Source organism: Guillardia theta (assembly GCF_000315625.1).
Source record: "Guillardia theta CCMP2712 unplaced genomic scaffold GUITHscaffold_68, whole genome shotgun sequence".
Lineage (NCBI taxonomy): Eukaryota > Cryptophyceae > Pyrenomonadales > Geminigeraceae > Guillardia > Guillardia theta.
This window is the reverse complement of record NW_005434606.1, coordinates 687-24,069: the sequence shown is the minus strand read 5'-3', so window position 1 is coordinate 24,069 and position 23,383 is coordinate 687. Positions and strand designations below refer to the sequence as shown.

The 23,383-nt window shown below is 51.5% G+C and overlaps 6 protein-coding genes across 6 annotated transcripts; 4 read left to right on the top strand and 2 right to left on the bottom strand.

The window, feature by feature from the left end:
- Nucleotides 1-940: 940 nt before the first annotated feature.
- On the top strand, nucleotides 941-1,823 carry GUITHDRAFT_142798 (hypothetical protein; the record flags this gene model as incomplete). The annotated part of the gene is made up of 6 exons (XM_005827213.1): nucleotides 941-999; nucleotides 1,049-1,121; nucleotides 1,181-1,285; nucleotides 1,331-1,399; nucleotides 1,445-1,529; nucleotides 1,573-1,823. 6 exons carry the CDS (start codon nucleotides 941-943, stop codon nucleotides 1,821-1,823), a joined length of 642 nt encoding a protein of 213 aa, XP_005827270.1.
- A 330-nt stretch (nucleotides 1,824-2,153) lies between these two features.
- Nucleotides 2,154-3,886, bottom strand: GUITHDRAFT_164690 (hypothetical protein; the record flags this gene model as incomplete). Its single annotated transcript, XM_005827212.1, has 13 exons — nucleotides 2,154-2,360; nucleotides 2,413-2,448; nucleotides 2,502-2,537; nucleotides 2,592-2,642; nucleotides 2,689-2,779; nucleotides 2,833-2,868; nucleotides 2,922-2,957; nucleotides 3,019-3,069; nucleotides 3,130-3,204; nucleotides 3,346-3,381; nucleotides 3,438-3,488; nucleotides 3,574-3,696; nucleotides 3,728-3,886. 10 exons carry the CDS (start codon nucleotides 3,884-3,886, stop codon nucleotides 2,617-2,619), a joined length of 684 nt encoding a protein of 227 aa, XP_005827269.1. The 3' UTR covers nucleotides 2,154-2,360; nucleotides 2,413-2,448; nucleotides 2,502-2,537; nucleotides 2,592-2,616.
- Nucleotides 3,887-4,177: 291 nt separating this feature from the next.
- Nucleotides 4,178-6,429, top strand: GUITHDRAFT_113531 (hypothetical protein; the record flags this gene model as incomplete). Its single annotated transcript, XM_005827211.1, has 4 exons — nucleotides 4,178-4,216; nucleotides 4,258-4,387; nucleotides 4,445-4,475; nucleotides 4,824-6,429. The coding sequence occupies 4 exons, from the start codon at nucleotides 4,178-4,180 to the stop codon at nucleotides 6,427-6,429; spliced, it is 1,806 nt and encodes a 601-aa protein (XP_005827268.1).
- Nucleotides 6,430-6,599: 170 nt separating this feature from the next.
- On the bottom strand, nucleotides 6,600-9,737 carry GUITHDRAFT_142795 (hypothetical protein; the record flags this gene model as incomplete). The annotated part of the gene is made up of 11 exons (XM_005827210.1): nucleotides 6,600-6,827; nucleotides 7,080-7,167; nucleotides 7,344-7,789; nucleotides 8,042-8,117; nucleotides 8,160-8,206; nucleotides 8,230-8,304; nucleotides 8,670-8,735; nucleotides 8,969-8,987; nucleotides 9,083-9,141; nucleotides 9,342-9,431; nucleotides 9,534-9,737. 11 exons carry the CDS (start codon nucleotides 9,735-9,737, stop codon nucleotides 6,600-6,602), a joined length of 1,398 nt encoding a protein of 465 aa, XP_005827267.1.
- A 2,164-nt stretch (nucleotides 9,738-11,901) lies between these two features.
- On the top strand, nucleotides 11,902-12,873 carry GUITHDRAFT_142794 (hypothetical protein; the record flags this gene model as incomplete). Its single annotated transcript, XM_005827209.1, has 1 exon — nucleotides 11,902-12,873. One exon carries the CDS (start codon nucleotides 11,902-11,904, stop codon nucleotides 12,871-12,873), a length of 972 nt encoding a protein of 323 aa, XP_005827266.1.
- Nucleotides 12,874-14,330: 1,457 nt separating this feature from the next.
- On the top strand, nucleotides 14,331-16,444 carry GUITHDRAFT_57369 (hypothetical protein; the record flags this gene model as incomplete). The annotated part of the gene is made up of 3 exons (XM_005827208.1): nucleotides 14,331-14,389; nucleotides 14,449-16,198; nucleotides 16,244-16,444. Coding segments are annotated over 3 exons (2,010 nt in total), but the record flags the coding sequence as incomplete, so codon positions are not given.
- Nucleotides 16,445-23,383: the final 6,939 nt, after the last annotated feature.

The following is a 23,383-nucleotide window of genomic DNA, read 5'->3' as shown; positions in this document are numbered from 1 at the left end:
CTCAGGCCAGTGGCAGATGGCCCCAGGGTAAGAGTCACAGATAGGACCGCATCCGCTTGCCATTATCACTGATAGAGCCGGCTAGACCAGACTGACTGGAATCGGCACGGCCAGGCCGGGAGGCAACCCTTCCGAATATCCGATTAGCCGGGCGAGCCGGGCCGGGCCCGGGCCCGGGGGCCGTATTGAGCCTGTCCGGCTGGTGGTTGGCGGCTATTGAGTACAGCAGTGTCGATGTTCCTGTAACCGGATCTGCCGCCCCCCTTCGATGAGTAAATTACATGGTACCATAAGATAATCAGAATAATTTCAGTTCTTAGCAAGTTTAAAATATTGTTCATTATTATCAATTCAATTATCAGCCAAATGCCATTTAATAATGTTATTGATGGTGAGTTTTAAAAAGATTGTTGCGGCGGTCGGGGATGATCCACCAGTTGGCACTGGGCAAGAGGAAGGGAAGAGAGGAGTGAAGATGGAGGGACAGGGAGTAGAGCAAGAGAGAGGACATAGAAAACTGCTCAATTCGAATTTGAACGGAGGCAAGAGCTTGTACAAATGTGATGGAGATCTGAGAAGGAGTGTACAAAGGTTAAGTTCACGCAAAAGATGTATCCTAATAGCTTCAGATAATGACCTCAACTTCATCCTCATCCAAACTGATTTCATTGATTTTCTTTGGTATTAATCACTGTCTTTCTGGTGTATTTGCCCATTTGCGCGTCCCTTCACTCTCACCACGTCATTGCTTGTTTCTGTCTAATGTTGTCGATGCAGAATGGACGAGCAAGTTGTTGCCTACGATGGGCCACATGAGGCGCAAGAGGAAAACGCACGCGGAAGGGGAAGGGGAAGGGGAAGGGGAAGGGGAAGGGGAAGGGGAAGGGGAGGGGGGAGGGGGGCAGGAAGAGGTCTCGGGCAAGCAAGGGGGCAAACCAACATGGAGGTCCCGAGGAGGGAGGAGGAAGTAGATGGATTTTCCGGAGCTCCGGTTGAAAGGTGAGCCCAGCAGTCGTCCTTGTCTCGGCTCAACATGTGCACTGAGCAGCTGTGGGTATTCCTCGGACGACTACAAGTTCATGGTCCAGACAATCCTGCAGTCCACTGGCGACCTGCTGCAAGTGAGGAGCCGGAGGAAAGGGGGAGGGAGATGAAAGCTGAACGAGGGGACTGTTTGCAGGCAAGGTTCATTCCGACCTGGAAGCAATTTTATCCCGATGTGCCGTTGGATTACAAGTCGTGGGGGTTTGCGAAGCTCGGCGAATATTTCGAGTCGATCTCTGATGTACGGTTGGACCTTTTGACTCTCGTGGGCTGAAGGAGCTGCTAGGTGGTGGAAAGCTACCGAATCCCCGACCAGACCGGATCGTACTTGCGCCTCCGTAGCAGCGGAGAAGTGGTAGGGACTTGAGGAATGCGCAACTGTGCTGACAAGACGCCGTAGACAACGAATGGGCATGTCGAGACTGGCGCCATGACGAGCGGCCTGATGGCTGGCGCTCTCACTGGAGTGATTGCCAACCGAACGGGTGCGTCATCTGTGCAGATGGAGGGGGACGTGACCAGGAGTAGGTGTTGACCCATCGGCGGTGGAGGCTTTCATCAAGCAGCCGAAGCTACAGTTCACTATTGACTGTCTCGTCAAGGAGTTCCAAAACTTTCAGCTGGGTGAGTGCAGTGGTTATCCCCATTACACGCTCATGCTGTGGTCAGAAAACCAAGAGGGCGCAATGAATGGAGCCAAGAGAGGAGCAGCCAAGAATGCGAAGAGACCGAAGAATGCAGGCAGAAGGGGAGGGTCTCAGCTTTACTCTGCTGAGTGAGCATAGCAGAACAAAGAATGCACCAGTTGAACCAAAGAGATATAAAGCTTCTGTTTCTGAAATCCTGCAAAGCCTCTGCTAACGCAGCTTGTGACAGCCTAGGGAGTTGCTCGACTTCGTGAGTTGATGCACGAGAGAGAGCACTGTTGTTATGGGGCTAAAAAGGTAGCACGGTGCAGGGCGGAACAGGGATTGTTCGTGTCAGAGGGGACTAGGGAGTGATCCTTTTTTTTGAACGGAGACCGTCGACCTCCATCAGCATGTTCCTTTATCCCCAGAGCATTCCTGTTACTTCGCTGTCATCTGCATGATGCATTTTACTTAGCGTTGAAATTCTCTTGAAACGTCCATTGTTTACAGTAGCTGATGACCCAGGAACTTCACCTCGATTTTCTTCCCCTTGCCTCAGCTGCTCGCGTTCAAATTCTTGAGACTCTCATCAGCGTCACTTCTCTTTTGGTATGTCGCCTTTCTCATCTCGCTGTCGTCATCATCCCTCTTTCTTGCTCTTAGCTCCCTCGCCCTTGCCCGGTATCGCTTGTGATCCACCATGTCACGTCCCCTGCCCCTCTCCCCTCCTCCCAACCACCTTCTTCTCCCGTCTGCCCATCGTCGCCCATTGCTTCTGCAAGCCCATGCCCCGTAAGTGCCGCAGCAAGACGTTCAGAATCGTCTCACCGCAAGCGCCCTCGACTCTTCCTTCCAGTCGATCTCCTGCATCGTGATGTCATGCACTGCTCATCAGCAAACAAGCGAGCGATTATGTACCTTACGCATCCGCTCATCCCTCAGTCTATGATATATCAGGTGCTGGAAAATCTTACAGACCTGTAAGGAGGCGGCGGGAGAGTGCATGGAGTTGTACCGAGAAGGCCGTTATACGTCTGCCTGCTCGTGCCTCCAACTCGTTTCCTATTGGGACGCAGCTCCCATGCCCATCTTCGTTCCCGGTATCGCTTGTGTTCCACCATGTCACGTACCCTGACTCTCTCTCCCCCCTCCCAACTACCTCCTTCTCCTCCTTGCTCATCGTCGCCCATTGCTTCTGCAAGCCCATGCCCCGTAAGTGCCGCAGCAAGACGTTCAGAATCGTCTCACCGCAAGCGCCCTCGACTCTTCCTTCCAGTCGATCTCCTGCATCGTGATGTCACGCACTGCTCATCAGCACACTCGCCCTATTCTAGTAAGCATTCACCTCATGCGCTTCAAGCTTCGAATTGTCGCTGCCCTCCTCATGAGAGGTCTGCTGGTAACGTGTAAGGAGGCGGCGGAGGAGTGCATGGAGTTGTACCGACAAGGCCTTTACCTGGTGATCCGCTTGTGCGATCTTCTGCTGTCCTGTAAACCACAGCTCCTCCTGCACTTCTTGTTCCCGGTATCGCTTGTGTTCCACCATGTCACGTACCCTGACTCTCTCTCCCCCTCCCAACTACCTCCTTCTCCTCCTTGCTCATCGTCGCCCATTGCTTCTGCAAGCCCATGCCCCGTAAGTGCCGCAGCAAGACGTTCAGAATCGTCTCACCGCAAGCGCCCTCGACTCTTCCTTCCAGTCGATCTCCTGCATCGTGATGTCACGCAAAACGGCAGGCTAGCGCATTGGCAGCAAGTATATACCTCATGTGCCCGCTCCTCCTTCAGCTTATCGTAGTGCTCCTGTTGAAACCTCTGCCAACATTCTGAGGAGGTGAGAAGAGAGTGCACGGTATGGTACCGAGAATGGAGTATGATGACTGAAACCCTTGCTGCTGACCAAACGGTTCAACAGCAATGCCCCCAGCTCATCTGGATCCATCGAGAACAGCTCCTTGGAGTCCGCGGCCCCGTCGGTGTTGCGGTCAAGCTTTGGAGTAGAATACGGAGAGTCGGAGAACGTCTTCGACGAGAGAGAGCGTGGTCGATCATACAAGCAGTAGGAAGGAAAGCATGGCGACGTGAACCGAGTTGGGGTACTCGAGGGGACTGGATAAGTTGCGTAGGAGGGCCTTGAGGAGTAGACTTGCGAGGAAGGAAGGAGGGGAGGGGGGGATAGGAAGGAGAGAGAGAGAGACGAGGGCCCTTTCCATCTCCCCCACCACCACCCAACTTGCAGTCCCGCCATCCTGTACAAACCGGACGCGTTGTAGTAGTAGGGGTAGTAGTACTACTGGTTGTAGGTGGTGCTCAGGGTCAGGCTCAGGGTGGTGCTAGGTAGTCTGAGGGAAGTGAGGGGATGCGGGCCGTGGGTCTCCAAGAATGGCACGCGTCAGCGCTGTGCGAGGTTGAAACCTGGGGAGGAGAAGAAAACGACATGAAGATTGAGATGATGAGGATCGTGATGATGAAGATTGAGATAACAATTGTGGAATTCATAAGTTATGGCAACCGCGTTGATGTGGATGATATGGATGATATTAGTAAGGGTAGTGCATGTTGTTGTGGCAATGGTGGTGGTAAGAATGATGGTGCTGTCGCTTGGACTTACGCTGACAACGACGATGACGATGACGATGTCAATGTCAATGTCAATGTCAATGTCAATGACAATGTCAATGTCAATGACTATGACACTTATGCCGATGATCGAGGTGATTGAGATGATTATGCTTGAGATGATCGAGATGATCGAGATGATGATGATTTAGGCGATGACGATGACGATTATGATGGATGGTGGTGTGGTGAAATTTTGAGGAATGAAATGGGTTTGGAGTGTAAACGTGGTGAGTCTACGATGATAGAACGATGCCGGTGGTGGTGGTGGGCATGATCAATGATGTTTGTCTGAGTCGAGCAAGTCAGGGCTAGTCGAAGAACGTGTGTGGCATGACTGCTGATACAACCTTCTTCAGCAGGATGGGGTTGGTCGCAAACATGAGAGCTCTGGTTGCTTCCTCAAAGTTCTTGGCTCGGGTATGAAAGGTTCTTCACTGCTAAGACTACACACTTCTTCGCTATAGTCTTTTCTTCATTTCCGCTTCTTTCCTGCTGCTTGCCGTTTGTCTCTTTCTGCATAAGTCGCAGTATGATTTCACAGCGGCAGCTGATCGGGTTGGCGCTGGGTGTGTTGGTGCTATGGAACTTTCTACTGTTCCCTGCCTTTCATGGCGCTTCCGAAGAGCCGCATGACGATACAGTGCTGAGCGACTGGGGTGAGAGCGAAGAAAGCAGGATGACGTATGACAGCTTTGGCTTTGAGTGGGCGCCGGTGCTGGACAGGAACGTGATTCGGTGCGAGAACCTCGAGAAGCTGTCGGAGTGGAAGGGAGAGGTACTGAAACGAGAGGCAGAGGACGAGGCTCGGTGGAAGGGGCTGGACTGTGAGGGGCGGTTGAGAAGGCAGCACGTGGAGGCTGTTCCTCTGAGAAGAAGTAAGTTTGGCAAGGTCTGCACGAAGTTGAGAGCTCAGTTGAATACCTCGGATGTTAGTCAAGAGAGCATGGAGGAATCCCTGCCCCCATCGCTGGCTGGGACTTGGAGGAGCTGGCAGTGCTCCTGCTACTTTGATCGCAAATGCCACCGGGAGATCGTGAAGAGGAGAGTACCTGCGATCCACTCGTCCATGACAGCCAAGGGGATAGCGGCCAGCGTGCAGGGAAGGAGGAGGAGGGAGAGGCTACAGCCGAGCGGGAAGAAACAAGTTGTGGCAACTGTGTTGGGATCGACGTCGATCAACGTGAAGTTCCGGACCTTGGAGGATAACCCTCTGTTCACTAAGTTGCTGCCCTCCCTGAGGAGGACTATGGATGGGGAGTTCGAGTATTGGGTGCTGGTAGGCTACGACACGGGAGACCTTTTCTACGACGATGAGCGGACGTTGACTTCTCTCAAGAAGTGGTTCAGGAGGAACGTCGAGGCTCCGAGCAAGGAGAAAGGGATTGACTGCAAGTTGATCTTTCTCAACTTCACCAACGTCCTCCGCAAGCCAGGCCCTGTCTTCAACTTTGTGGCTGCCTCAGCAGTGTCGGACGGGGCTGACTTTCTGTTCCGAGTCAATGACGACACCGAGATCGCGAGCTGGGGGTGGGCGAGCAAGATGAGCTCGACGTTAGCTGGGATGTCTCCGTCGCTGCTCGGGGTAGTGGGGCCGTCAGGACGGGGCGACTCTTCCTCGGAGCACCGGTACATGCTTACCCACGACTTCGTGCACCGGACGCACATGCGGATCTTCGAGACGTACTACCCGCCCGTGCTGAGCGACTGGTGGATGGACGACTGGATCTCGCGGGTGTACGGGAGGAGCAGGACGCGGAAGCTGGGGGACGTTTTGGTGGTACATCACACAGAAGTCGTCGCGAGTTTCCATGGGACCGATGCGGGGGACCCAGTGAGGTACGCGGTTGACTGGGCGCACAAGAAGTACCTGGAGCATGAAGTGCACAAGGGGAGCAGGAGGATCAAGGAGTTTGTGCGAGGAGAGTGCGAGGGAGGAGAGTGCCCCGAGAAGAGCGAGAGGAGGGTGAAGCGAGGAGGCAACCGACAGGACGCAGGCACAGACATTGAGGACGAGAACACGTGGAGCAGAGGGACAGCAGAAGATGATGACGCGCTGCTGTCGAGAAACCTGACGGACTTGGACGAGAGACTCTACGGCAACACGGAGAAAAGGATGAGCATGGAGCCAATATGACGCTTCTGGTCCTTCAATACAGGTCTCCTCCCTCCTCCCTCCCCTCCTGTTGGTTCCTTCCAGTCCTCCTCTTCCCTTCCCCTTCCTCTTTTTCTCCTCCTCCCCTTTCCCCACATTTTTTGTTTCAACGTCTCATATGAACTGTAAAGAATAATATGACCTCGCTTGTTCTACCCCCAGCGCGCGAGGGCGAGAGCCCATTGCTCCCTTGTCATCCTCCCCCCGCCTCCTCCCTCCAATATGCCGAAGAGATCAGCAACGCGATCCAGAGGGAGGGACGTGGCGAGACAGTCGACGCCCTGGTGGAAGTCGAGGAGGTCGATGGCCTCGTCCTCGTCGAAGTCGAAGAGAGTGAAGCTTTCCTCCTCTCCTAGCTTGAGACACTCCATCGCTAGAGCCTGCCGGCAGAGATGACAAGATCGAGAGGAGAGCGGGTGGTGAGGAGGGAGGGGATAGAAGGCAAAGTCTAGAGAGAAGAGAGAGGAGAGAAGACGCAGGCGAGACAGACGAGCAGGTGTTTAGGCGATGTGCTGCAGTCACATGCAACAGGTGGATAGGCAAGGGGTGAAGAAGCAGTAAGGAGAGAAGTGAAGCAAGAAAGAGGAGAAGGAGGAAAAGACGGAGGAGGAGAAGGTGGTGGTATCGGTTACCTTGACCAGGTCGTTAAGATCTTCCATTGGCTTGCCTGGCATCCCTGCATCTTCTTCATGCCCTTCCTCCGCTCCTTCTCCACTAGACCTGGTCAGCAAACATCAGAATTCATTTGCAGCAACTCAGCTGCAAGACATTCTCTTCTCCTTGAGCAGCGCCTGCTGTACCAGTCTCCTCGTCATCCTCTCCACGCTCTCCATGTCCACGTCTGCCGGGGCCTCCTGCCCTCGAAATGACACGAGCAGAACTGGCGACATCGTTACCTGCTCGAGGAGACGGCGACTGACTTGCAAGCAGAGCGCGTCCTCGTCACCTTCAGCTGAATGCTCAGACAGGCGGAAAGGGGAAAAGATATGCTCATGACAATGTGGGTAAAAGAGAGTAAGGAGGTGAGAAGGAAGGGGCAGAGGCAGAGGTAGAGGTAGAGGTAAAGGTAGAGGTAGAGGTAGAGGTAGAGGTAGAGGTAGAGGTAGAGGTAGAGGTAGAGGTAGAGGTAGAGGTAGAGGTAGAGGTAGAGGTAGAGGTAGAGGTAGAGGTAGAGGTAGAGGTAGAGGTAGAGGTAGAGGTAGAGGTAGAGGTAGAGGTAGAGGTAGAGGTAGAGGTAGAGGTATGGAGAATGGCGACACAAAGAGCACCATGATTTGGTTGAGACAACGCGCGATGAAGACAGTGAGAGAGCATGAAAATCTCCTGCGCCCACCGTGACTTCCTGCTGTTGCCCATCCGTTTCCTTCCCCTCCTTCTCTCCCGTGATCGAGCTTTCCTCCCTCCCACCCGCTGCTCCCCGCTCTATCCGCCTCTTTCTCCTTCTTTGCCTCCTTCAGATTTTCACCTCAAGCACTGAGTCGACCAGCAAGTTGGATGATTTCTAAATCAACTTGTTAGCTGTAGGAGCCCTTCCTCCGCCCCTTCAACTCGCACTCCATCCCCTTCTTAGACCTCATTTTCACCCTATGCTTACCTCCATCATCATCAGCGTGTTTCTAACATCTTCATCTGCTGTACTTGGTCGCCCATGTTCCTCGCCTTGAACGAGTCTGCTCCAAGTTCTCACCTCCACCTCGCCCCTTCTCCCTCACCTCCTCGTCCTCAATCTTCGTATCGATGCCTGGAGTAGACAGCAGGCCTGCCCACCAACAGTCAGATCACCTCCTCCTTTGTTCCTCCTATCTCGTCTACCTCCTCCATCCACTCGCCAAGAACATCCTGATAGTTTTCGGACTCCTAGGACAACGATCAGAAAATTAACACAAGTGAAGCAGGAGAAAGAAAGTCGAAGGTGGAGGAGCAAGAGGGATGCGGCAACAGACGGAAGTGGAGAAGTAGTAGAGAAAAGGAGGAGAGGAGAGAAGAAATGTACCGAGATGTGAGATTCAAGTATTTCAAGAACCTTCAAGAAAGGTCAATCGTTTCCTCCCCTTGAATCTTCTTTCCTCTCCCCCTTATCTCCTCTTCTCCCTCCCTCCTTCCCTCGTCTTCCCCTCTGACTAAAATTCGGTTTTTCTCTCCTCCCTCTTCCCTTATCAGATTTCAACAGTAGTCTACTGCTCCTACTTCTCAGTCCTCTTGCTCCTCTTTCATCGACTCACATCCATGAGCTTGACCGAGTCCGAATGTTTCTTCATCGCGGCCAGGCAAAATTTCATCTTCAACACCTGCCGTTTCTGTCAGGTTGGATCCTTGCTTCCTTTGCTATTTCTCTTCCTCTTCGCCCCCCACTTTCTAGTTTCAAACTCTTCCAGCTCCATCTTTCTCTTGAGATTTCAAGATCTCTTTCCTCTTGTCAACACTCGCCAAACCCCGTGAGGCACGCTAGGCTCGTTCCACCCCGTACTCCTCTCATCTTCTATCACCTCCTCCTGCAGCTACAACCACTGTAACGTCGCACCTCCTCTTGGTTCCACCATCTGTTCAGTCGGTAGCAGGGGCGCAAGGATAGTGCGATGGGTCCAGCCAGACTCTGCAGGCTAGTCAAACTTCGCATTTTGATGATCTTTCCAACCTGGGACGGGGACAGCGAGCTAGGAGGACGATCAACCTCGTATGATTGTGAACTGAAAGCTGAGATCAGATAGAGCAGAGAAAGAGAACAGATAAGAGGAGAAGGCAAAGTCGAGGTAAACAAAACGTGAGCTGCAGCAGGGGCAGCTGGTTGTGCAGGAGAAGGGCAAGGCAGAAGGGAAGGAGGAAGAGAAGGGGAAGGGAGGAGGAGAGAGGTACAGGAGCTGGAGGACGGCCGGATCTTTGAGGTGTCTGTTGACCATGAAGACGAGTCGCTCGAATCTCTGCGCGTTGAGCGGGCGAGTACTGCGAGGGTCACGGGCATCTTCTGACACCCTCCAGCTCGAGGTCTGTGGGCGAGGAGTCAGGGATGACGACGAAGACTGCGTCGAAGGCCGGGACCCTCCCCTGCTCATGCTCTGCCTGCCATGATGCGCGTGCTGGGATCTCACGCCCTTACTTCCTGGTTGCTTAAGGCTGAGCAGGACAGAGAAAGTGTTTCTGCTGCCCTTGTGGCTATTTGACGCCTTGAAGTTGAAGAGGGTCGACACACCCAGCATCTCAATCCTCGCTTCCCTGACCTCCTCCAGTGTCAGCAAAAACTCGCTGTATGACGCGATCCCTTCCCCGATCGTGTCTCGGTGCATCCCGTCCATGGTCAGGCTCACTAACTTGTCCCCAGGTCGGAGAGCGCTGGAGGAGGCGGCAGGTGAGGCAGGGAGGATGCGCTCGACGACCAGCAATTTTCTTCTTCCATCGTCAAATTGAGACGATTGATACACCGATCTTCTGCACTCCTTCCACACAATCCCGAGCAGGTTGTCTGTAAAACGTCCTCCTAGAGTCACGCTAGAGCGCGTTCGCTTTTGTCCTGTCCCCCTGCCACTCATCGAGTTTACGGTCCCCGACGTTCTACCTCAGTTCGCGGGCAGAGATAGCCTCTATCTGATCCCTGTATCTTGAAGGTTCGCTTCTATCTCAAATCACTGCACATGGTGCTGTCGACATGAACCGTCAAAGCCGCATGACGATAACTGATTATTCTGCTTCACTGTCTAGAAAGACTTAAATCAGTTCCCCCACTTTCACAAGTTCAAGTTGATGATTACATAGTTCAATATATCTCTCAAAAATAACACGGACTTTAATTCGAATTGCCAACAAGACGCACCATGAACTTTTACTTCGCTGACAACTCAATCTCAAGCATCTCTTATACACTATTCCTTCTTTGTTTTCTTCATCTTGTCTGCGCCTTCTTGTCGAGTTCTGTAAATTCATTCCTTGTCTTTCTTCTCTTGTCTTGTGTGTTTCCTCCTCCTGCCTCCTTCTCTCCCTCAACTTTTCTCTGCTCGCTTCACTTCCATTACAGCCGTTGTAAATCTTCTATAAAAAGGTACTACAGTAACAAGTAGCCCGGATCTGAGTACACGCCCGGCGCCGGTGGCGGCCGGGCCGCCGGGCCCGGACCCATGGCACCGTGCCCGGGCCGTGTGATGAGGGGCCCGGCCGGGCCGCCGGGTCCGGTCAGTACGGTCCGATCACGGGGGCTGCCCAGCCTGGCAGAGGATGATCGGATCGCCGGCCACCACGCCGGGTTTGGGATCGCCGCCCGGCCGGGATCGCCGGCCACCCGGTCCGACGCGGCCCCCGGTGCCAGGCTGGCACAGTGCGCCAGCGGCGGCCCGGCCCGCCGCAACCGTTGAAGCCAAGTCAAGTTGGGCCGGCGGCCCCCCCGGGCCGGCCCCCCCGGTCCGAGTCCGACTCACGCGCCGCACTGCCAGGAGTGAACTTGGGCCGCCCGGCCGGGGGCCCGCCAGCCCCCGTCCCCGGAAGCGGATTAGGCGGCCTAAAGCCCGGCTGGCTTGCCCGGATCGGCCCACTGCGGCCGCGGGCCCGCCTGCCACTGTACTGTACGGTACTCAGAGCCATGGCACTGTACTACGGTACGGTATTCAACGACTCCGCCGGTATGATCGGCGGGCCGATCATCCGGACTGACGAACAGCCGATGGGCGACCGTCTGACCAGACCGTACTGAGTCCGATCGGGGGCACTGCAACCGGCACGGCCCATCATCCGATCCGAGTCCCGGCGGTCCGGGCCCCGCCGGGCCGGCGGCGGCAGCAATCATCGCCACCGTCACTGACTTGCTTGCCGTCACGGTTAGTCAAAATTATTGCCTGCCACATGTGTGACGGGGCCTCGATGTCCCGCCTTCCATGGCTCTGATGCTCATGCTGGTCTCCCGCGCACCGGATCATCGTGACAGCTTCAGTACTGTCCTCCTCCTGAGTCCTCCTCCTAACCCTCAGGGCCTACCCCTCCAGGCTACCCCGCTTCGGTTGCCTCGTTTTACCCACAAAGCCCTTTCTTCGCTAATCCATTGTCTCTATTGGCCCCACCCGTTCTTCAAGGCTTGGAGTTGATGAAAACACAAGAATGCTCGGTAAAAGCAGCTTCCTGCCGTCAGCTCCTTCTCGATTTGTTGTGACGACGCTGTTCATCTTATTCCTTGCCCTTTTACTCTTCTCTGGCCTCCAGACGTTGTCTGAGGAAAGAAGTTCGGAACGAGAGGGAAGAGGGGGAGCAACGAGAGAAGCTAGGGGAGGATCTCTGTACGAAGAGACAAGGGAAGCTGGAAGACAAGTGTTGAAAGCAAGAAGCGCAGGAGGATTGCATCAGAATCTCTCTTCGCCCTTGCTGACCACAACCCATACCTCTCGAAACATCTCTGCAGCTTGGAGGCTAACGGCGTCGCACCCCAACATCGACTTCGCCTGTCAATGGGCCCCCCAGACACAGGAGCAATGCACGGACATGGTACTAAAGCGCCTACGAGCCGACTGGAGGGAGGATACCGAGAAGGCGGTTGGGGGCATGAAGAGCGAGGAGGCATTGCAGGGCATGGACAGGCGGGCATGGCGTTGGTTGTTCTTCGGAGACTCGACAGTCATGCGACTCTTCTCCTATTCCAGGCTTGCGAATGATTTGGTTTCACAGGGCGGGAGGAGGGTGCAGCTACTTCACGGCGATAGGTTTATCTGCGACACAAGGGAGAGCCGGAGGTGTGCCAATCAGCACATCTTCGGGCTGACAACTGCGCGAGTGTGGTCACCTCCTCGTTTCGAGCTGGGAGAGGGACCCATCAAATTTGGGTTGACGCATCCCCACTGTCAAGACTGCAGCGGATGTCATTCGCTCTTCCTCCTCTGCAGGCCGCGCAGGCAGAGCACAGAAAGGTTCAGTCCAGCAGAAGCCCAGGTGAGCTACGGAGGCTACCTCTCGATCGAATATGCAAGGGACGTTGAAATGCAGAGCGAAGAGTCGACGACAACACAAGAGAATATTGCTTCCTTCCTGGCCCGTTCCTTCAATTCACCAGCCCTCCTTTCTGCCTGGAAGCCTCCAGTCTGTATCGTCAGTGCAGGCAACCATGACGTTGCTATCCCTCACATGCGCCTATCACAGTACGTTGAAAACGTGAAGTGGTACCTCCTCCTCCTCCTCCAACAGTGCTACCATATCCTGTGGCTGACCAACACTGCACCTGCCTCCAACAACTTCTCACAGAAAGTAGAGCAAACGCAAAATTGGGACATGGCGGTGAGGATGATGCTGCAAAATTCAACGGAGTTGCGCAAGAAGACGAGCGTCATAGACGTGTTCGAGGCATCAAGGGTCTGGCGACACGCAGACAATGTACACATGGATGAGGAGTGGTACCGGAGGCTGGGAGGTTGGTGGATGTCATTAATCCAACGACTCCAAGTGAAGACGAAAGCCAACTGAAGGCGAGGGCCCCCGTGAGAAGCGAGGATGGCAGCCGGGAAGTGATGCGGCTTTTGTTAATGAGTGTTTGTTTGCCCATGCTGTCATCGAATTGTTGTGACAACATCTGATATCTTGAGTGAATCGAATGACTTGCTTAAGTAGCAACTACTTTCTTCCATTGCTTGCACGCTTGGCCTTCTCGCTGACCAGTGGTCTTCAGTCCTGCAAGGGGAATAAGTAGAACCGTGATTCACAATTGCTATCACTTTCAAGGCAGCACCAACTATCACTCAATATGCCACATCTTTCGCTGGGCCTGAATGTGGTGCTGTTCTGAGAAGATGCAATATCCCACACGCTGGATCGTAATGGAGTGTTATATTCAAGCTGTCACATGGGTCACCGGGTTGCACCAAGAGCGGAGTGTGGTGTTGGGATATGACGAGTTGAAGAGAAGCCCGGCGGTGTTATGATTACGTGCCGCCGTAGATTTCATTGACAAAAAACAGCAGCAACGTTGTAACTTCATAGAAGTTGTCTCGCATTATGATTGGTCACGGTAGGTACAGATGTTGACAGGAATAGAAACATTCACTATAGACATGATACCAATGACTACAGACCCGGTTTGATCCCCAAAGACCAATTGGAATTCTTCATATTATTGACTATAAGGCTGAACGTCGAGATTTTCCCGGCATAAAAGTTCCAAGGGCGCCATGGCGGGAAGCTACAGGTAGCGATATCTTCATGAACTATGGTGAGAAATCGGGACGTAGCATACAGACCACGCATAAGCAATATCAAAAATGAGATGAGGAGGGTCTTGGAACGTGTTGATAAGAAGAGAGCAAGGTGAAGGAAGGAAAGGGGATGATACAACATCAAAACTTAGCTTCACACCACCATGCACTGTGACCAGAGGAGTGGCTTTGTTTATAGAACATGCGCAGTTGGCTGCTTTAATAAGCCGAGTGGATTCAAAGCTCGATTTTAGAAATTCAAAGCTCGATCTTAGAAATCACTTTGAATTGCGTTCGAGCAAAACATCCTGCAACCCCACTTGAGATGGAATGTGAGAGCGAAGCATCACTCCTCGACCATTCTTCTCTGATTTGGTGCTCTGGTGCTCATAATCCTTTAGATGAACTGAAATCCGATTTGAAAATTCCGAATCAAATGGAGAAATTATCTGCTGGAATGCGCTTTTGGGTGCATACCGACGATTCAGACATATGGCACGAGGGAGAAGTGAGCTGACCAAGACTTGCTTGATCCTTGATACTGATGACTCTGATGCAGATCAAGCGATCTCTCCAGCAGGATTCACATGTCATCGAACTTACGCTGGCAGATGGCAGAGAGGTGAGGGGATAAACGTGCCTAGAATTCGGACAGTGAAATGCTCCTGTCAGGTCACCGTGCCCGTGAACAAGGCAGTTCCACGAGACAGTGACGACGTGTGCAGCAGAGATGATCTCATGCGCCTCTATCACTTGAATGAAGCAAACATTCTCCGTGGGCTGGCTCTCCGGTACGTTACAGCTCTGATAGCTGTCACCGTGGTCGTCTACCTCTTATGCATTGCTGCAGCTTCTTCAAGGATCAAGTGTACACATATGCAGGTCCCATACTTGTGGCGGTCAATCCATGGCATGAGCTTTCTATCTACGATCATCAACACTCCTTCCGCTACAACGATGCCGAGGAAGCAAGAAAACTGCCTCCACACGTGTTCTCCTTGGCCGAAGTTGCCTTCCGCGACATGGTTGGAAATCTCTCTCCTCAGAGCATCCTTGTGAGTGGTGAGAGTGGCTCAGGCAAGACTGAGACCTGCAAGTATCTTATGCAGCAGTTTGCCGTTCTCTCCTCCTCTCATCACGACCAGGTCTCTCCTAATTCGGTGCATGCGATCGAGCGGCAGGTGCTCGAGTCAAATCCCATCCTTGAGGCCTTTGGTAATGCTAAGACACTGAGGAACGATAATTCTTCCAGATTCGGCAAGTTTATTGAACTCTACTTCGAGACCAGCCCTCAGGACATCCAAGGAAATAGTTCGAGCGAGACAACGCTTGCGTCCCGCTGCTACCTTGGAGGTGGAGCGATCTTTACATATTTGCTGGAGGTACCACGTTTTGTGAAGGTCAGCCATAGCGAGCGGAACTATCACTTTCTTTACCAGCTTTGCGCTGCGGCACAGCAACTTGAAGAAGGGAAACAGGGACAAAGGGGAGGCAGAGGCTCAGCTGCAGAGTTTCTGACGGACCCTTCTGTACGCGCTTCTCTGTGCTTGGGAGGTGGAGCAGGAGATTTCAATCTGACCGCAATGGGAGGCTGCCTGCAGCTTGAAGGCATGGACGATGTTGAGGGCTTCTACCGGACAATGCGTGCTATGTCCTTCATAGGAATATCAGCTGGAGACCAGCTAGGGCTTCTCCAAACGGTAGCTGGTCTACTGCACGTTAGTAACATCCAGCTGCACGCGTGGAAACCCAACGAATCGCCGGCATCTTCTAGATCAGGAGCCGCAAACTACAGCGGGGAAGACGTTGCTCGTCTGCAAGGCGAAGACGCGTCGCTCTCGCATGCTGCACGATTACTTCAGTGCGACGAGGATTCTCTGCGGCAGGCACTCTGCTCAAGAATGGTTCGAGCGCGAGAGGAAACAGTCAAAGTTCCAAATACGCAGGAACAGGCGCTGCGCTCGCGAGACTCGTTGTGCAAATGGATCTATGGGAAGCTGTTTTTATGGCTGGTGGACCGTGTCAACGAGACGCTGCTAAAGGAAAAGAGGGAGAGGAAAGAGGGGAAGGAACAAAACTTGCAGATCAACATTCTTGACATCTTTGGGTTTGAATACTTTGAGAGAAACAGTTTTGAGCAACTTTGCATCAACTATGCGAATGAACGCTTACAAAGCTACTTCAACTCCACGATGATCAAGGTGGAGCAAGAAGAGTACGAGAAGGAGGAGATTCCCTGGACTCACATCGACTTTAATGACAACCTGCTTTGCGTCTCTCTCATAGAGTCCCGCTCGTCTGGTATCATTGCCATCCTCGACGAGGAGGGTCGAGTCCCGCGAGGAAGCGATGAAGGGTTCATGCGGAAAGTGCGGGAGATATCGTCGCCTCACCTTCGCCTTCCCATCACTCGCGATGATGTCTTTATCATCCAACACTATGCAGGCGAAGTGAGCTACGAAAGCTGCGGCTTTCTTGAGAAGAATAGGGACGTTCTTCTCCCGGACATTCGCGAGCTTCTTCGTGCCTCCTCATCTTCCATCATCCTCGAGCTGTTTGACACCGAGCTTCGAGCTGGAAACGAACGGAGTGGTGCCATTGTTGCCGAGGGAAACCGGAGAAGGGGAGGAGTTGTCGCGATAGAGACAGTGGCTTCTCATTTCAGGCGTCAGCTAGGAAATCTTGTCGGCTTGATCAGCAAGAGCAGGACTCACTTCATCCGCTGCATCAACCCGACAGAAGAAAAGAAGCCAAGCAAGTTTGAGGAGAGACATGTAAGAGAGCAACTTCGATGCAGCGGATTGATCGAAGCTACGAGGCTCATTCGTGTGTCCTTTCCCATTCGTTTCAGGTGTGCATGAATTATTTCACCGCTTGACCTCCTCGTAGTCTTTCTTGCTCGTCATCACACTTTTTCTTCCTCACGTGATTGCTCTACCTTGTATCATTCTCGTCGTCGTTATCATCCAACGCATTTTCATCTGGTTTCTGTTTCATGTTACTCTCTGAATTCTTGTTGCTCCTTTTGATAGCTTCGAAGACTTTCGTCGACTATTCGTTGCAATCTTTTTTGGCGGACGTTGGGCAGGTAATCAAACAATGCGAAATCAAAACAAGCAGTGAAGGATTGGACCATGATAGAGAACTGAAGAAATTTACAACCTTGCTATCATGACAAAATCTAATTCTTATGATTGACAGGAATTTTTTCCATCAGAGATCTGAAGCTGAAACAAGTCTCCTTGAAAGAAGATATCGAATCGCTAGTGAAGGCTGTTGGCCTGTGTCAAACTGAATATGCGATTGGGAAAACAAAGATATTTCTTCAAAGAGAAGCGTCTAGACAACTGCATGAGGTCTTTGAATTTTTTCAGTGATAGAGGCTTAGATCTTGGCAGATAAAACTTCACATAGAGCAGACAGCAACTAGATACATTACATCAAGCATCATGTCGTCGTCTTGTCGTGTTCGTTTCTTGTCTCTTAAGCGTTCAACTTGTAAACTGCAAGATCGCCTGATCGCTCTCTTGACAAGAAGAAGGTAATTCGAACTTTGTCTTCGGTCTTGCCAAATTTTCACTCGTTTCAAGATTGCTTAATTGTTCTAAGTTTAGTTTCCTTCCTACAGGTTTATGGAAGATGTCAAATTGTTTCGTCTTTGCAAATTGCAGGCAGCAATTCGAATGAGCGCTAGAAGAAAGATATTCATTACACAAGTCTCAGCGGGTATTGTTTTGTACCTCCAACTACTGAACCTCTCTCTTCTCATGCCTCCCCTCGGACCTTATATCCTTCCAGCTCTAACTAGCGCTGGCAGTCAATATTCTCAACTGCTTCTTGCAACGATTCACGTCTGGACGCACTTTATTTCTACGTCGAGTATGGTTGGGCTGGGTGGCTCAATCCAAAGAAAGTAGAGGCAGAGAGGAGGAAAGTTCGCAGCTCTCCGATGCGGAATTTCAGGCAGAATCTAAGTGCTCCGAATGGAAAGTTGAAAGTTTTTCTTTCTGCGGAGACGTCCAGTGGTGAGAGGGAGAAGGGATGAAGCAGGAGATCTAACGAGGGCACAGGGGAGAAGACGTGGAGGCCACACTCTTTGAGACTCCAATCCGCAGCAGGGGAGGCCTTCCATGGCGAGAAGGAGGAGGGTATGAAGGCTTTACTCCGTCAATCTCAGAGGTAGCGACAGGGTTGCCTCATCACCCGATCACACAAACTTTCAGGTGGACGCTCATGGAAACGAGGAAGGAGAGCTTGAAAAGGGCCGAGGCGGAGAAGATGTGGGTGGTCGAGGAGGCAGCCAGTTCTCCTTCTCCGATGTGATTCAACCTCGAGCTGCGGTGAAAACAATCGATGGCTTCCTTCTCAGGTTAGTGTTCACCCTGCTTCTTATTTTGTGTCGGTCGTTCCGCAGTTCTCTCGACGTTTTCTTCTTGCTTTGCTTTCCTCACGGTTTTCTACAGTCCGAGGGACCATGTTCTTGTAGCAAAGCGAAGGAGGAAGGCTGAGGTTCTTGTGATTCTCAGAGCACACAACAAGTTGAGCTTGAAGTAGGTGGAACAGCTCAGATACGAGGTCCAACTGTTGCGAGGAGAGAAGGAAGCGTTGCAGAGAGCTGCCAGGAGGAGGGAGGACGAGCACGCTAAGGAGCTTGCAGAGGTAGCAGAGGTCGTCAAGTCTCTGTCCTCAGAGCTCAACAATGCTGCTGGGAACGCGGAGCTCTTGCATGCTCGAAAAGAGGTCATCGGATATCCCTGACCTTGACTGGTGTTGACGTTGGTCGAGCAGGATGCCCTCCAATTGTATCGCCAAGCCGAAGAGGACAAGAGGCTTCTGCAAGGAAGACTGAAAGAGATGCAGGAGAGACTAGAAGAGCTGCAGGAAGAGATACAAAGACAGAAACAAAGCAAAGATGAGCAGGCGATTGAACAGAGGGAAGATGCTCAGCTGTATGCGCGCAAAGTTGAGGAGGCGACTCGACTTGCAGAAAGATGCAACAGGCGGTTGCCTGATATGAGGATGCCGATCTTCCTTCTCCTTGAGGAGCTAAAGAAGGCGGACGGGGATCTTACTCAAGTGAGGAGAGACAGCGAGCAGCTGGTGCTCGACGCCACCTGGAGATCTGAGGAGGCAGCGGAGAGAATGAGGATGTGGGAGGAGGCAGCGTCTTCTTCATTAGCAGAAGCAGAAAAGCTTCGAGAGCAGGCGAAAGGGGACTCGAAGCTCTTGGAGGAAGCAGCTGATGAGATTGAGAGGCTAGCGGCGAGGCTGCAGGAGGAGGAAAGGAGAGGCTTGTGTGCGGGAGAAAGGAGCGTCTTCCTGCAGGATGAGCTGCGAGAGGTAAAGAAGCAAATGAACTTGACGTGCCGCAAGCTCAAGGAGGAGCTTTTGCTTGATCTCGAAGACATTAGGACCATGGCTTCTGCATTGGAGCAAGAATACAGAGGCGATGAGACAAATTTGAATCTAAAGCAAGAAAGGGACGGCTCTGACAATAAGAATACGGATCGAAAACGAAGCATCCATGAAACGATTGGGAAAGATGAGAGTGCAACTGACACTGCAATGGCAAAAAGTTGTTATGATGCAGTTAGGAGGTGTATGCCGGAGATGAAAACTTTGTGCGATCAAATCTCGCATGCAGCAGACACCATGCTAGACGAGATGAAGGTATGCTTTGAAGTTGACGACAATTTACCTTGAACGATATGCACGTTTGATTGTTTTGGCATGATGTTGTGTTTGTTGAACCGGATTACCGGGGGCTTTTATCAGCTCTGATTTTTGGTCCAGCAGGATGACGCCTCTGATCAAATACCGAGTCACCGTCTCCTGGAGTTCTTTCTTAACCGCTTGCGTATTATGTTTCAATTGCTTGAGGAAGAGACCTGTTCTCTCTCCACGTCTTCATCGTCTCGCTGTCACCTCCCTCATCCTGTGGAGATCAGTGTAGCGATCGAAGAGAGAAGGAAACAGCTCGTCCTTTCCTCCTTGTCATCTTTTTTCTCATATCATGACTCACAAGCCATGATGGTATTGCTCCAGAATTTTGAGGATCAGCTTCAGAGGAATCGCGAGGCGTATGAATCGCGAGACTGCCCTCCCCAAACCTCGCTCCGTTTGTCTTCAATACAAGCTCGTTCTCCTTCACCAGTTTCCTCTTGTTCAACAGGAGAAGGAGAGGGAAGGAGAAGGAGGAGGAAAGAATTGATAACCAGCGAGATGTTGCGAAGCTTCATCGATCTCTGCTCTGCTGCTCATCACATCATCAGTCGCAGTATTTCCTTGCAGCAGGACTGGGGGGCAAGATCAGCTTCTCGTTCGCCTCCGCTTCTCCCCGTTCCCAATGGTTTGACCTCATGCTCTCCGGACCTGCAAGAGGATATTCTTGTTCAAGATGAATTGCTTCCTTTGTTGGAGCAGATTCTACCTCTCCCGCAGCAGCACCAAGCTTCCAAGCAGGAATCCGGCTTGAAGCCCATTATCGCCCACCTTTGCCAAATCAGGTCAGAGATGAGAATCCTACGATCTCGAGTACGTCAAGCGGAGAAGGAGCGAGAAGCAGCGGAAGAGAGGATGAAGCGACTGGAGGGCCTCAGGAAGAAGGGGAACGAGGAGGTGAAGGTCATGCGAAGCTCTTTGGCGAGTCTCAAGAAGGAAGTGAATGCGGCAGAGCAAACGACTGAGCTGATGATGCGGTCTAAGGAGCTTCGCAAGGTTGAAGACGAAGCGACCAATAGCATGCTAGTGAGCATGGCGGAGAATGCTACGTCTCATGCAAAGCTAATGAGAGAGGAGGCTGAGAAATCTCTCAGGAAGTTCCGTTCCTCTGTCCTTCGCATTGCGTCAGCTTCATCTAACTCCTCCCGCGGCGAGGACAATCAGGAGGAAATCGCTGACTCAGTCCGACACAGTTTCTTGTCCATGGCCTCTTCTACTATTGTTGTTCCCTCCTCCTCCATTGCTACCGCTTCCTCTGCCTCAAGGCCCGACCCTCCTGTGTATAGTGCGCGCACTACGCGTGATGGCCTCGCCAAGTTGCAGCAGCAGGTGAAAGTTAGCTTTGAGATTTGCAGACGAGTGACGGTGTGTAGGTCGAGCTGGACGTTCAAGTGTCGAAAAGTGCAAACAAGCTATCGCCAGGTGGGTAATAAGAGTTATGATTCAGTTGTTGACAGTGCACATGTTATGAGACATGGGGAGTGAGCGGGGGGGGGGGGCGGGGGAAGGGATGACAGTCGAAGAAAGTGCTTGAGGAGAGGGAGGATCGGAGGGATAGGTAGAAGAATATCACAACAAGGCTGAACTTCAAGATTAGGATCCACCAACATCTGGGAGCTCTGGCGATCATCTGAGGATCTTGAGGTGATGGTTACCAGGTGCGTATGCAGGCCTTATGAATCTGAACATTTCCTCCTCCTCCTTTTTGTTGTGCCTTCGTTCTCTTTGCTCATTCTTGCAGTTTTCTTCTGAATCTCTCCAGCCTTCTTTCCTAAATATCTTCTTTTCTTGGATTCCAAAATCATCTCAGTCTAATTCACTATTTCTTGGAATTGCATGTCATATCGTGTTTCAAACTTTTTGCCATTTGTCGCTGCATGTGTTCATACATACATGAATCTGATTTTCGTTGCAGGAAACTGAAGAACTCCATTGGGACCAAGGACTCTTCATTTCCTGGTATAAGACCATAGATGTTTCCGCTTTCGCTCACATTCATGGCAGATAGAACTTTATCAGCTACTGTCAATCAACCGCCAAAAGGAAAAGAAGATAGGTAAGCTGTTCATGCGATACCTCGCAATATCTTACCTCACTTCAATGTTTTCGCTCAAATTCTCATGTCCTGTTGATTTTTTTTTTTTCGACCATTTTACACTTCTCACTAACCTTTCTTTCAGGCAAGACCTCAAGCCAGTATGGTAGCATTGAGGAAGCTATGAGTGCAATGCAAGGAATGTGCAGAGAAGTGACTAGTTTCAAGTTATTGATGTTGTACGAAATATCGATGTCTCTGTTCTGAATGTATGTTACTATGTAAATCATCAGGTATATCATGGAGTTCCATCAAGTTAATTTAGTGAGGGCCAAACCCTAAACACTGTGTCTGGAATGTTCCTTTGGCTATCGCCTCCTTCTCCCTTTTACGCTTCTTTCAATATGGTCAAGCGCTTCCTCGAACAGTGTTCTATTCATCGCATGAACATTGTTGATGTCTTCGGCAGTATTACTCCCCTCTTCTTGCCCTTCCATTCTTATACCTCTTGCATCGAGTGATCGAGCCCTTGAATCTGCCACATCATCCAAAAACACTTGTTGGTAAGCAGCCGGCACAACAGGGAGGACCAACAATTCTTGCCATGCCTCAGGAAGAGCTGGAGCTGCAAGGGAGGCATCCGTCACATTCGCATGCACGGGAGATGAGGTCGAGGAGCTGACTTTTCTTTCCTCTGCACTGGAATCGCTTGCGGTCCTCGTTTCGTGAGATCCGACGCTAACATACGACCGATGGATTGACTCTGGAATGAGACTTTCGAATCGGAGAATGCGTCTGCGGAGGTAGCGATCTACCAGGTTGCAGTTGGATGCTTTTGACTTGTTCTTCTTCTCCATCTCCCAGTCTCACAGCTTCGAGATCCTTCCTCTGATTTTTGTATGTTTTTCTTGTTTTTCTTTATCACGCAGCTTTGTCTGTGGTGTCCAAGCTGTGAATCATTCCTACTGCATATAATAGAAAGCATCAGCTCTTTCATTTTCATTTCTGTGCCCAGCTTCCATCTCTTGCAGTTTCCATCTCTTGCACTACTATCAAAATTACCAATAATCTACATTCTCCTCCTCACATTATACAATCATAACTACTCCATCAGCGCTATCATTTGTAAAGAAATCTTTAGATGTTAATCATCATCTCCTTCTCTCCCCCATCGTCATTTTTATCATCTATCATCTTTTTATCATTTCCACGCAATTCCCCACATTTCAGCTCCTTGATGTATTAAGCAAACATTCAGTCATATCAATCTTTGTATACGTCGTAAACTTGCTTCATCACTTATTGATCCTTATACACGTTCTAACCTGGCTGAGCATGATTATTAATGTCTGTAACATGAAGTGGTCGTTTGCTTCTTGCTTTCCCTCATCATCAACACCATCGTTATGGTCACTTTTCTTTCGCTTTTCCTGCAGTGCATGTCCCGTCTCCTCGTTCTTCTTCTCTGATGTCTCACACTCCGCTTCCCTCATATCTCTCAGCATCGCATCAGTCCATGCTTTTCATCGTATCGTATAGGAAAAAAAAATGTACCCACCCTTCGGAGGGACGCGAAACGACTTCCTTTGACACAACTTTTTATATAAGTCATTTTACAAATCAAATATATGTTTTATTCAGGCGAGGGCAATTTTTGCACACTATAAAGTTTTTAAAACCCCGAGGGACACCAAAATATGGCTTTTCGAACCTCTGCCGCTGACACGTTCCTTCATGGCCCCCGAGCTCAGCCTGACCCCCATCAAAATTACCTACAGGCAAGACCTTCCGGAGCCGGGGTTAGGGCCGGTTTGGGTTTAGGATCGGCAACCGTTGAACCGGGCCCTTTCCCGGGCCGCTCAGGCTGCAGCGGCGGCCTTTTCCCGACGCATGCACACTACTACCTGCGGCGCCGCGTAGGGAGAGCGCAAGGGGACCGGTGGAAGCTGCGAGCAAGAGGTTTGGGATAGAACCTGCTGTATCGGAGATCATGCCAATAGGAGGCCGACCTCGTCGAGAAGGTGAAGAG